Source organism: Aplysia californica, unplaced genomic scaffold (genome assembly GCF_000002075.1).
Source record: "Aplysia californica isolate F4 #8 unplaced genomic scaffold, AplCal3.0 scaffold00232, whole genome shotgun sequence".
Taxonomy (NCBI): Eukaryota; Metazoa; Mollusca; class Gastropoda; order Aplysiida; family Aplysiidae; genus Aplysia; species Aplysia californica.
In genome coordinates, this window is record NW_004797502.1 from 310,795 (window position 1) to 324,952 (window position 14,158).

The 14,158-nt window shown below is 39.7% G+C and overlaps 1 protein-coding gene across 1 annotated transcript; it reads left to right on the top strand.

Annotated features, from left to right (window-relative positions):
• Positions 1-5,287: 5,287 nt before the first annotated feature.
• Positions 5,288-14,102, top strand: LOC101848529 (the record flags this gene model as incomplete). Its single annotated transcript, XM_013083440.2, is given in 5 exon segments — positions 5,288-5,903; positions 8,919-9,119; positions 10,016-10,249; positions 11,882-12,052; positions 13,983-14,102. Coding segments are annotated over 5 exon segments (951 nt in total), but the record flags the coding sequence as incomplete, so codon positions are not given.
• Positions 14,103-14,158: the final 56 nt, after the last annotated feature.

The window sequence follows — 14,158 nt, forward strand, 5'->3', positions numbered from 1 at the left end:
TCTCTCTCTCTCTCTCTCTCTCTCTCTCTCTCTCTCTCTCTCTTGTCATCTCTATTTCCTTTTCTCTCATTCCTTTCGTTTATTTAAAGACGTGTTCAGGACATTAAGGAAATTTTACTCTTTCTTCTTTGAGGCAGGCGCAAGCTTTTAAAGTACCCACACCATAATCATGTGAGACATCAAAATTAGCTTGACGAGGGGAGCTATTTACCAGTGTCACCATTTTCATATTGTGCCATATCTAAAACAGGCATCGATGATTATGGTTCTCGATTCATGTTTCTGCTCGGATGCCCTAAAAAATCCTACATTATCCCGGTGCATCACCGTCGTCCACCTTCTCAGATTTTTCGAAGACAATTTCTTTGGGTCTACTCCTTCCTCGTTTTCCTTCAAGTTTTATCTTTTAGTGAGAGCAAGATGTTCCCAGCTCTAATTACGAGTCAAGTACCCAGAAACTGCATTTAGTTTGTCGCTTTTAAATGGTTTCTATTAGTGAGCGGCCCACCTGGGCTTCTTTCAGTGCTTCTTTTTTTTTGCTTTCTTTACTGTCCGTGCACTTCTCTAAAGTTTCCCGAGAAACCACATTTCTGTTGCTGCTATTTTTTTTCACTATCTTTTTGTAATTGCCCAGTATTCACACCCCCTTAGAAGCCTTGACCACACTTAGCTTTTCAGAATCCTCATTGAAGTCATCATAGAGATTTCTAGTTCAGTGTTTGGGGCATTTATTGAAGCACCTTTTTGCCTGTATACTTAGAGAATAACCCCCCCCCCCAACCCCATTTCCACTTTTCATCCTTACCACGGATCACGTTTTACAATAAATCATCTAATGTATATTTTGTTGGCACGCCGTTTACTTCAAGTCATTGCTCAATCCACGTGTCAAATAAACAGCAGACTGTGAATATCGTTTTAGGCGGCCGGGAAGCTCTCAGCGATGATGAAGAAGTTAATTAAACAGGAGAACGAACGCCCGTTCACTGTTGTGATTGCACGTAAATCTCGTAGCGAAATGGATGTGTTTGTTTGACGCATTAGGCGTGATTTTGCGATGAGATTGGTAGTATAAGCCTTTATAAAAAATTACAAAATGAAGAGAAAAATATTTCTTTACTAATGAAATGAAAAGACTCCCCCACTTCCTTTTTTTTTGCCTCCAAGGTCTCCATAAACACTGAGTTCCCAGGTACCGGGACCTACACCCCCTCCTCCCCAACCCCAGAGAAAAACACCACCACACAAATTGTACGTAAAATGAAAGCACCTTTATGCAGAGTCGATACTCCATTCTCTTATTCATCTTATGCGATACTGAGATGTGTCCGTTAATTACGTGGTTTTTTTTTGCAGTTCCTTAATCTGTAATGTCGGTTGCTTGTCGTCAAAAATATCTTCTCGAATAGATAGATAGATAGATAGATAGATAGATAGATAGATAGATAGATAGATAGATAGGCTCTCGGACTCGCAACCGTAAGGTCGTGGGTTCGAATCCCGTCAGGGACCCGACGTTGTGTCCTTGGGAAAGGCACTTTACACGAATTTTCCTCACTTCACCCAGGTGGGAATGGGTACCCGGCTATAGACAGCGAAAGATCTTGTCAGTTTGTTAGTGTTCTATGGTCTGCTGGGGTAATAATATAGTGTAAAGCGCATAGAGCCTGCTGTTGAGCGGGGATATGCGCTATACAAATGCTATCTATTATTATTATTATTATTATTATAGATAGATAGATAGATAGATAGATAGATGGATAGATTGATTGATAGATTGATAGATTGATAGAGAAAGTGAGAGAAGAAAGAGGGAGACAGAGAGAGACACAGAGAGAGAGAGAGAGAGAGAAAGAGAGAGAGAGAGAGAGAGAGAGAGAGAGAGAGAGAGAGAGAGAGAGAGAGGAGAAATGACAAGTGCATGTGCTTGTATGGATTTATCTTACCGCAGGAAATATTTCTTATAGTGACCCTGTGTACGCACCCAAAGAGCAGTTGCTGGGTTTTTTTTAATATTGGGCCCAAATTTATTAATTTTTTTTTAAACTTTTTAAATTTCTGGATCAAGATTTTTTTCTTGTCGAATTCAAATTCTAAATGTTGAAAAAGTCAAGAAAAAAACATAATTTGGGTACAAGTGTTAAACGTATAAAACAGATTTCTCTCTGTCCTGAAAATAAGAATACTTTCTGGACTTAATCCATTTAAACAGACTGTCAACAATAAGGAACATTATTCCGTTTTCTTTTTTTGAGAGATCGTTTATACAAGCCCATACGATGGAGAGACTCAGCCACACCCTTTGAAGTATCGGAACCCTTGGTACTCGCACGCTCTTCCGATACACGCCCGTTCAGTGTGAGTACAACGTCATCATATGATAACAGTATTGTCTATAAAAGAGATAGCATGCAGAGAGGCAGGAACCAAAGGCTCTCTCCCTGTCTTCAAATCAGGAGTGGAACCTAAAGCCGAAGATATTCTTTCTAGCTTAAAGTTATTGGGTTGTTGGGGGTTTTTTTGTGTTGGTCTGTTTGTTTGTTTTCTAAGCTTGATTAGGTGAAGAATAGAAACAACTGTGACAATGACTCACACCTCGGGTGTCTTAAGATTTGTGGTAATTATGCTGTTCAATTATCAGGCGTTTGGTCAAGTTATTACTACTTTCGAGTCCAAAACACCTAAAACGATGGCTGGCGACCCCCCTGCCGATGAAGAAGAGTTCCATTATGAACAATCAGAGAACGAGACCGAAGGTATGTATGGAGAAATTATGATATCCGATTCTGTGTCCATACAACAGTATGATATTAGGTTTCATAATATTAATAGATTGTGGTGAAAGCAGGCTCTCGTCAAAATACTGAAATCGAAGAAACGGATAATTTTTAGCCAGTCGGACACATTTTTTTTATCGAACTTGTTTTATTGGGTTATCTTACTTTGTTTTGTTTTTGTGTTTTGTTCTTTTTGTTGGTGTCTATTAGTTTTCCTTTTTTGTTTGGGGAGGTTGGGCCGGGGGGGGGGGATACCCCACAACTTGCTTGTCCATTTTGAAACCCATTTCCGTGTGGGTCTTATTGGGAAACGTTGATAAAAGGCACACAATATGTAAATTTGCAGTTTGCAAGGACTCTCAAGCTTTAGAAATGACTAGGCTTTGGTGACCATTTTCTGGCTATTTTTGCCTCTGACACCAGGTGAACCCAATCGCCTTCATTGGAAATAGTTCCACTTTTATTTAAGATAGATGTGTAGTTTTTTCTTCTGTAGAGGCTTTATTTTAGCAAAGGCAAGTCAGAAGGGCAAGCTTTAAGTTGATACCAATATCTACATTTGGCTAAAACTCTAAGAACGCCTGATTTCACTACGTCGTAGCAAAATTTTTTTTTGCTGTTTTTGGAATTGTCACTGTGGTTGTTGTTGTTGCTGTTGTTGTTGTTACTGTTGATGTTGTGGCATAGATCGACTGTCTGACGAAGAAAAAAGGCCCACAGAAGTCACCCTAATGTAAAAGAAAGAAGCTATATATTATCATAAGATTATTATATTTTAGTACTTGCCCAAGCGTCTTCAGCACAACAGGTGACGACGGTCGCCTTGTGGTTAGGTTACCGGACTAGTAATCGTGATATTACAGAGGTTCATGGGTTCGAGCCTCGGCTCGGTCCGACGTTGTGTTTATGGGAAAGGCACTTTACACACAAGAACTTCCTACTAGGCTATATTGTTTCGGAGATGGACGTTAAACTCAGAGGTCCCACCTCTTAAATAACCTCATAATGTTGATAGGGGCGTTAATTAAACCTATACCATATCAGTATGTCATCCGGTTTTTCTGCCCGAAAACCTAGAGTATTGCTTTCGACCGCTACAATCGCTGTTTTATTGACGACAGTCTTACTGTCACTACTAGATCTACATATCTACAAAGATAAAAAAAATAAATAAAAGTGCTTAAGACCACTTTATTGAACTCCTTGGATGAATGCATGAACAATACCCAAACTAACAAAAATAGCAAATTTACACGCTATTGCTGGTCGCCAATGGCCGCGTCCAGTTTTTGAGCTAGGGTTATTGCGGGGGACGTAAACTGCTCATGTTTTATTCTGTTATACAACGGCTTACTCAATAGGCTGCTCTTCCTATGTACGGTAAATTGCGCAGATTTTTTAGTGCGGTATTCATTTTGAGGTAGCTGTAGTCGAATCACAATTCCGACCTTGACCAAGGTTCAGCTGATTGCGTGTGCACTAAAAACCGTTCCAGACCTCTCTACCAGGGTGGGTGTCGAAGGGGGGTACATTTTGTAGCTGAAAATAGTCCAGTGAGTTTGTCTCAGAAGAACCAGAAAAAAAGCAAATGTATTAGCGGCCCTTTATAAATATATGTGTATGCCCAATGCTATTTAATCTTGCTCTAAAAGAAACTTAAAATGGAGGTTTTCATGACAGAGAAAGGACCAAAAAATATATATGCAATAAAATGAAATAACCGTCTTGATTCTTGGCTAACGGAGGAGGTATACTTATAGAATTTCAAGTCGCCACCATGTCTAATACCTTGGGATCCTAAAAAAATACTCAATACCAAAAATCCCTGCGCAATTTTCCAGCAGTTTTGGAAAACTACTGTGAATTTATTTACAATAGGGTTTAGATCTGCGCAATTTTTGGCTTCCCCTTATCGCCTGTTGTTCTAAAGACACACCCCACTTGCAAAAACTGTATACCAGGATTTTTAAAAAAAATGTATTGGTGCTCTACTTGATTCGCAGTTCTTGTGATCTGAAAAAAAAAAGAGAATGAATTCAGGTCGTTTGCGAAATGTTATAAGGAGCACTACCACATTGGAACACAAAATACAGAGACCTACATGTCACTGAACCGCTTAATTTAAATTGCGAAACTAAAACGTGTGTGAAAAAACAAAAGGGCAAAGCGCCAAAAAAGCCCCCCTACCCCTAGAAGAAGAAAAACCCGTGAACTGTACCCACCTAAACACCGTGTCATCGAAATAGATATATGCTTGACGTTATTGCGAGGCTAGGCTAACTGACCTCCCACAGCCATTACACCACCCCCGACCCTACCTCGAGCAAAACAAACGAAAACAAAAACAAAATCATACGCAAAAGCTTTGGCTACTCTCCTTTGCTATTATTTGTGCAGCTTTGCTTAACAACGGATACCCACATTTCTTAAAAGTGTGAATTAGAAAGGAACGGCTTTATTCTGGAGAATTTTATAACGACACAGAGGAATCGAAAAAATACAATGCAGTACTCTTAGAAATAGTAAAAGATATCTTCTTTTACTTTTAATTGTTCAAGTCAGGAGAAGAGAGTGTGGTTTCGTCTAAAAAGTACACGCAATTGCCAGTGGCCATGAGGGGATCGGTTCTCTAATACAAACCAATCACCAGCCGATCGCCCAACTTGTGCCCTTGAAAACAAACGCGTTTGTTTTTTAGGCCGCGAGTCGGGCGATCGGTTTGTGCCACAATGGTCGCTTTGAATCCCCAATTTGGCCTAACAAACTGAACCGAACCGAACCGATCATGCCAATAGGCACTAGGTATAACGCAAAGATCGGGTTACCAGAATAAGTATAGATAATAATGTAGATTATACCATCTATCTTTCTGTCACTGTTCCCAAAGTGTGTGACCCAGCCATGGCCGCGAAGAAAACCATTTTCAACATCTGCGGCAACGCAATGCGCCAATGGTCTTGCTTGGGTCGTTGTGGTGTGTCCGAGAATCTGCCGTGTAGCTGTGCCTCCACATGTTTGCTCACCCGGACGTGCTGTATGGATTTCGCTGACCTTTGCTACTCGGAGCAGCAGAAGGCGAAACAGCAGCTGAAACAGTTCCCGGGCATTGAAGCCACATGCGATAAGGTATTTATCTATCTATCTATCTATCTATCTATCTATTTATCTATCTATCTATCTATCTATCTATCTATCTAACTCACAACGAAGTACATTATGTTTTCTATCTATATCTATCTATCTATCTATCTATCTATCTATCTATCTATCTATCTATCTATCTATTCTCGGGAGTCCGTGAGTGTCTATCATTGTTTCTTCATTAGCTTTTATTCTCTGCTGTTTAAGGTGGCAAAAGGCAAAAATGTCAACCGAACATATAACTATATATCTGTTGCCAATATAATATGATTTTTAAAGGTGTAAGTCACTTCAAGTACAATACCAAATATGTGAGACGTCGTGGTGAGATCAAGTGCTCGTCAAAATAATGAAATCAAAAGAACCAGCATTTTTCTGCCCATTGGACTTTTTTTTTCTTGTAGCTCAGCACCTTTCAAGTCCATTTGCAAACGCATTGCCTCTGTAGATTTTACTAAAACACGTTGATCAAAGACACAAAAGATGTTAATTTGCAGTTTTCAAGGAGTCTCGTGCTTTGGAAGTCACAAAACTTGACGGCCATTTTCTCGCTAATTTTACCTCTAACACTAGGCGGTCATCACCTTTTTCAATCGCAAACATCTCTACTTCCATTCATGATAGATGGCTATTTGTTCCACCAAAAGCAAGACAAAAGAACAAGCCTACGATGATACTAATAACTCCATATTCTAAATTTGACAAGCGCCTGATACCACCACGTCGTGACACAAACCACTGAGCATGCTGTAGAACATGGATATGCGCTGTATAAATGCAATTATTATTATTATTATCATTACCACATGTGTATTAATTAATAATCTGCTTCTTTTCATCCAAATTTTAAAAGTAAATTTGAACCTGTGCATCCTCCAGTCTTATTCTCTCTTTTTCCAGTACAATAGATTTTCAGTTGTAATTTAATACCCAATGAACCATGTCGAATTTAGGAGTATAACATTCACAGAACCGTTTCTCGCAGCATCCTATGCTATAATGGTTCGCTTTTGCTTTCCAAACAATTGCGCCTTTTTGGCCTGTTGTTCTCGGTAAATTTTACAATATCCCATCTGATCATCGCTTCTGGCTTTGTCTGTTTGGATCTCAGCTTTTCTGATCTTTTCTCGGCGCGTGTGGTGTAAAGATAGGACAAGGAGAAACGGTTTCGTCTGAAATTTCCCATTTTCTGTTAAAATAGCCAAATTGATTCTCACAGTACATGTTGGCCCTAATACATAAAAGCCCAGCTCCTGAAATGATCTTATGCAAGCCACACACAACACAGGCTGTCCTTAGGATCTGCCATCCGAAGATGATCCATGAGGGCGCCTTGAGGCCCCCTTATTTTGTCTTGAGGCTCGATGAGGCGACCCGGGCCAGGTGCACACACACACGGCACAGGCCAGGACTGCGCAAATCTAGTGCATACCATTGTGGCGACAAACCACAAGTCTAGCAATAGGTCTGTATTTGAAAAAGAGGCAAAAGAGGCTCTAGTCCAAAAAGTGGCACCTCCATAGATCTAAACACACAAACATCAACTTGCTTCGTGAATTGGTGGATAATTTTTGAGACTATCAGAATTATTTACGAATGGACGAGAGCACGTTCACCAAGTTGCTGCACATCGTGAGTCCCTTGAAAGAAAAACAGAATGCTATAATGAGTGAGACAATTTTGCCACATGAGAGATTTACTGCAACACTAATATTAATATTCCTTGCAACGAGCAGATCATACGAGGAATATTAATTTGTAATGACAATGTTCCAAGCGGCATTTGCGTGAAAGTTTTTCTTCGAACTAACGAGCTCCTTGTATGTTTTGTCTTTGAGTTGTGTGTTGTCGTCCTCTTTGCACTTATGTTTCCAAAGGAATGGACGTTTTTTGTTATGTGTCACGACGTGGTGGAATCAGGCTCTCGTCAATTTTTGGACATGTAGAGCTATTGGTATCATCTGAAAGCTTGTCTTTATTTGGATGAAAAAATAGCCATTTACCTTGAATACAAGTCGAGCTATTTGCGAATGAAGAAGGTGGGGGTCTCCCGGTTTCAGAGGTAAAATTAATGAGAAAATGGCCACCAAAAATTAGTTTTTTCCTTAGCTTAAGGGTGTGTGGTAACTGAATATTTACTTTTTTTTTCCTTAAATCAACGATTTTCAGTAAAATCCACTTAGAAATGAGTTCTTTAATGGGCATGAAAGGTATTAAGCTAAAAAATAAAAATTCGATAAAAAATTCACAAACCAGCGGAAAAATGCAAGTTTCTTCACTTTGATTATTTTGACGAGAGCCTGATTCTACCACGCTGCCTCACAATATATCAATAAAGTCCAAAACATTGTCTCTAGACCACGTTGCCATTTTCTTTCATCAAAACACCTACTGAGCACACTGGCTTCTTGGAAATTTCAGGCGAGAGCAGAATTCAGACAGTCCTTGATCAGTCCTCGCACTGGCCAGGGATTTATTTTGATTTCGGTCTGGGCTTGGCCCGTGCTTGCTGGGCCTGCGCTAAGTCTGTGTGAGGTCTGAGAGAGGTCTGTGTGAGGTCTGTGTGAGGTCTGTGTGAGGTCTGTGTGACGTCTGAGTGAGGTCTGCGTAGTCCAACTGAGGCCGGGCCTTGAGGACGACCTGTGTCCTGTGTTGCTGCCATAAGGCTGTGCCGATGTGAACACGGGAAAAATAATATCCTAAATCGCTACCTCATCTTTTCTCTCCTTCCTTTGCATCAGATGTCAGTGTAGGTGTACTGAATTGTTCATTCATCCTTTTTATTTTCTTATATAATTATACTTGTGTATAGATATAAAATGTTGTACTACTAAAAATAGATGCTCTCTCTCTCTCTCTCTCTCTCTCTCTCTCTCTCTCTGTATATATATAGTATGTGTATGTATGTGCGTGTGTGTATATGTGTGTGTGTGTGCGTGCGTGTCTGTGTGTGTGTGTGTGTGTGTGTGTGTGTATTCTTATCACATCGACATTGCCCAGACCACAACAGCCTTCCTGGTGTCAAACTGCCCGGCCGAGGCGAGCGACGAGGAGAGACGACTGTGCGAAGAGACTGGGGATTTCTTTGAGACCTTCAAGATCGATTCTCTCCCCGTGCAAGATTTGCGGACGCAGTTTCACTTCAGAAATGAGCACTGTTGGAGGTGTTGGAACGACTTTGGCTCTTTTGAGATTTGGCAGGTACAATGCGAGATAAACTAAGTCCAGGAGGCATAATATATGTTAGAAAAAAAGTATTCTACTAATCCGCATATTCATTGTGACCATTTTCTGAACATGCTTGTTTAATTATTTTTTAAAATTTCTTTCACCGGTGTTTAGTTGCGGTGTTTCCAGCATAGGGGAAATCAGCTGATGAACACTCATATTAAGTCTTATTAAGTAAATAAATAAGTGAATACATAAATAAATTAGTTTTAAAAAGATAAATAAAAAACCCATTAAATTTTTTTAAAAATTAATATATACAGTATTTAACAATATATTATCATAGAGTGAATTCACAAAAGAGCCTTAGTTTCATTCTGGCAGAGGCTCCTCGTAAAAGTTCAATTCAGTTATCTACTACACTTTTATTATTGGTTTCTTTGCAAAAAAATTAGCAAAATTGTATAGCCCCTTTTAACATAGTAATGTCATTTTTTAAAGGCCGAACCTCCGAATTTAACATCTTTCTCCGACAGGACAGAGTCAAATTTGTAAAGAGCCTTAAAAAGTCTCCCTCTATTGTTTAGTCAGTCCTACTTCCTCCTGGCACAAAATGGCTACTTGTGTTACCTCTTGTTTCCGTTTACTGAATCGTTGTTTTTTTTCTTTTTGACTTGTTTTTTTTTTTTTTGGTTAGATTTGGTTTGGTTTGGTTTGGTTTGGGAAATATTTTATTAAGGAGAGGATTGTTCTTTATTGTGTTATTTGTTTTTGTTTTTTTTAAATAAATCCAGAAACCTTTCAGATTATGCCCATCAGTCAAAACCTTTACTTTTTTAGTTTTACTTTGTCTTACTGTACTTGCAACACTAATAGGTCAAATATGGGCCGATAAATCTTTACTTTAATCAAAGACAACTTCTTCGCAGATGAAAATCCCGATGTCATCTACCAGAAAGGCAGACTACGACGGCACGAGCAACAGTATGCTCAGTTTCATGAGGGACAACCGTCAGGAGGTCATGTTCTCGCCTCAGCTGCCAAATACCATGCCTGTTTGCCTGGAGGACCACGCCGACCTTACAATGATAGCCAGTTGCCCTAGCTGTGCTAGTTCCGAGATGACAAGGGAGTGTGTCGAGGGAATATACGCTCCAGTCAAGGTGAGCTTTCCTCCTGACCTGGATACACCTCGCTACCTACCTGAGAATTACAAAGTTCCATTGTACTTCAAATTAAGAACACACACACTCACACACACACACACACACACACACACTCTCTCTCTCTAACACACACACACACACACACACACACACACACACTCATACACACACACACACACACACACACACACACACACACACACACACACATACACAATGCTCAGAGATGTAAAGGATAATTTACCAGTTTCGAAACCCTATTTCTGTCTTTTTTTAAACTATTTGATTTCAAAAGGAGAGCAAGTTAAGGATCGAACCAGAGAGTTTACAGTAATACTAGAGAGATGACACTTCGCCCGGATGCGCGTATCTGGGTAACCAGCTGATCGCGGAGAAACGCGCGGTAAACAAAACAAACAGCGTTCGTTGTTCAAGGCATTTTCGTTGATCGCAGACAAGCATGGCCCCGGTTAGCACGAAATGTCAAAGGTGTTCTGCTATAAACTGCACATATTAGAATAAACATCTGAGTTTCTTTCGATTTCCAAAGGACGACGAACATATTTTGATGAACAGAAAAATATAGATCAAAATAATGACAATGTGGTTGTGGTCCTACCAGACTGACACTCCATGCTCAAACTCAACACTCTTCAACTTTGTTATATCAGCAATAAATTGAAGATTTTTTCCTGTCTAAAAGCCCAAATAGAGCTTGCATTCTACTAGTGAAAGATATGTTACATGGGTCTGCGAAAAGATGTCTAAATACAAAAGTGCCATCGAACGGTTTTGCTACTTCCTTTGTCCGATTATCACTTTTTTTAGGGGGGGAGGTGTGATGGTGGATGGAAGGTGTTAGGGTATTAATGACTTTAAGTGGTAGATCTATCATTATTGCTTCGTGTGCATTTCCATGACCTGAAATTGTGAGAATTTAATATATGTGTGTGTTGGGGTGTGTGTGTGTGTGTGTGTGTGTGTGTGTGTGTGTGTGTGTGTGTGTGTGTGTGTGTGTGTGTGTACGAGAGAGACAGACAGACAGACAGACAGACAGACATAGAGACAGAGAAACAGATTGACAGACTGACATATAGACAGAGCGAGAGAGGGGAGAAAGAGAGACAGAGAAAGGGAGAGAGAGAGAGAGAGAGAGAGAGAGAGAGAGAGAGAGAGAGAGAGAGAGAGAGAGAAGGGGGAGGGAGAAAAAGACAGAGACAGACAGACAGACAGACAGACAGACAGACAGACAGACAGACAGACAGACAGACAGACAGACAGACAGACAGAAGAAACGAGAGAGGGAGAGAGACAGGCAGACAGACAGACAGACAGATTCCCCAGTTTGGAGAACTGTTATTGAGTATCTCAATCTTTCTGCAGGGACGTGTTATTTTTTTAGCCTGAGTTGCCCTTGACAGGAAATGGTCGAAGCTCGATTAGATAAATAGATAGATAGATAGATAGATAGATAGATAGATAGATAGATAGATAGATAGATAGGTAGATAGATAGATAGATAGATAGATAGATAGATAGATAGATAGATAGGTTGTTCTTTTAAAAAACTAAGAGCAATTCGAGATATTAACGCTCAATGTCATGTAAATATCCACATTCTTTCTTCAGGATGTGAACGATTTACGGTTCTACAAGAATCATTTCTGCCTTCTCTGCAACAATCTCAAGCCAGAAGCAGACATTGACAAGCCTATTTGTTCTGATTATTATGCTGTAGAACTGACACAAAGGCAGGCTGGTTCTTTTTTTGTTTTCGTGAAGGCCACATCCGACCAAAAGGTGCAAACGTAAATTCGCCTTGTTTATGGGTATCGTATAGGTTGGCACCTTCGCATCAGGGCTGATCTTTTTGTGTTTTAGTTATTTAGTTATTTAGTTATTTAGTTATTTGTAAATGTTATTATTATTTATTATCTATTTACTTTTTTAATGTATTTATTCACTTGTTTATGTAATTTAGTCGATGTGTCAAACTATTATTTTGGATTAATGACTTAATGTGTTCACTGTGCATATTTAAAGTCAACATAAAGGATTACTTGTCTTTTTCTTTTATAATCTGCAACAGAGAAGCGCATTTCCTATATGGGACACAAAGGTATGGTACCTTACCTCTTTCCCGTTTTTTTCCTAGATATGCCGTCAAAAGGTAGCGTTTCTGACGACGGGTGTTGTTTGCTTTGGTTCGAGCCCAGATAGGGCATTCTTGAACTTGTGTTGTTTCGTTCTGTCCACGGCTCCATGCCCACTTAACTGGGTCTGTCATATTATGACAGACAACGACAGAGGGGGTGAAGAAGGGGTGGGGAGGGGGTCACCCGATGAGTTAAGTCTGTTTACTCTTTCAATGTTCAGAGGACATTTCGCTACCTTAGATTACAATTTTCTAACTGCTCAGTACGTAGTTTTGAGAAATTCGAAGTCAAAATTATTTTGTTGAATCTCACAATAATAAAATTATGTCACGCTTTTTTTAATGCAGTAATTTGGAAATCTTGATAACGACTCCGAATAATCTTACAATTTTGATAGAGCAGCAGACATGGCATTTGGTTTCTCCAAGGTCTTAGTAACTCAAAACCGTCAAAAATGTCAGATAGAACTTTGTAATTCTAAGGTCTTACCCGACCAGCAGCCAATAAGAGGCAATGCTGCAGCATATTATTTCAAACCATCCTGAAAAAATCCGAAAAAACGTAGTGTTATACTTCGTAGTACGCATGTCGTTGCCTATCTTTTTAGATAAAGAAATACGAATTGATAAATATCTTTCGATGATGAAGTGTATTGTGTATTGCTTCTCTTTTTTATTTAAAGACCCCCCCCCCTCCCCCGCCTCAACAAAGAAGCGCGTCTTCAAGTTAGTGTTGTCGAAGTACCAGAATGTGTGTCCTTAATGAGTAGATTTTTTTGCAAACTTGGCTGTGTTGTGCAAAAATAGTAGCTTTCGCCCCATGCGTGAAGGAAAATATGGCTGGCCCTGACTCAGTCGAATGAATCAGATTGGCAGGGAGCAATGGACAGTAAGCTACTTTAGAATTACAAAGCTCCTTCTGCTAAAATTTGAAGTTTCACAACATGTCAAGCTTTTTGAAATGCAATTCTTTGAATATCTTGATAAAGACTCTGATTAATCTTACAATTTTGATAGAGCAGATAGAACATTTGATTTCTAACCTTATGGCATTAATACGTAAACTCAAAACGGCCAAAATGTCAGAACTTTGTTAGTCTTGGTAGCAATTAGTCTTTAAATGGGCATTCTTATAAATCGGCGTGTGTGGTGTAATATCATGGCTACATTTCGATGGGATATCGATTCCTTGTTAGGGAATATAACTTTATCGAGTACATCTCCTTTTATCCATAGGGATGTTGTATCCAACTCGCCACGAGTTGACCCAAACAAGTAGGGTTGAACCTGCTGAAGTGTGTCGATATGGTGCACAAAACATTTTTAACATAGTCTTAACATCATCATCACAAAGTGCCAGATGAGAAACAGATACCAGCGATTATGGTTCTCCACCCATATTATCTCCAAATTGGATAATCTAAAAGATCCTAGATTTTCTTCGACACCCATTTGTTTGCGGTTTTCCAAACGTGTTTCTTCGGGTCTACTCCTGACTCGTTTGTAGTCTTTTTAAATTTCAATTTACCTTAAAAAAGTGGAATGTATATAATTTGTTTATGTATCTTTTCACAGTTCGAGTTTACCCAAACCGTGAACAGAGTGGGAACTTACGTCTGGAACAAGGTCGCCTGCTCTGCTACTTCCGGTTCCTGTGAAACTGTCGAGTGCTCCGACCGTTCTATCAAAGAAAATGTGGGTACTGCGGGGAGGGGGAGGGTGGGGGAGGAAAGGAGGTGGGAAGTGGGGGG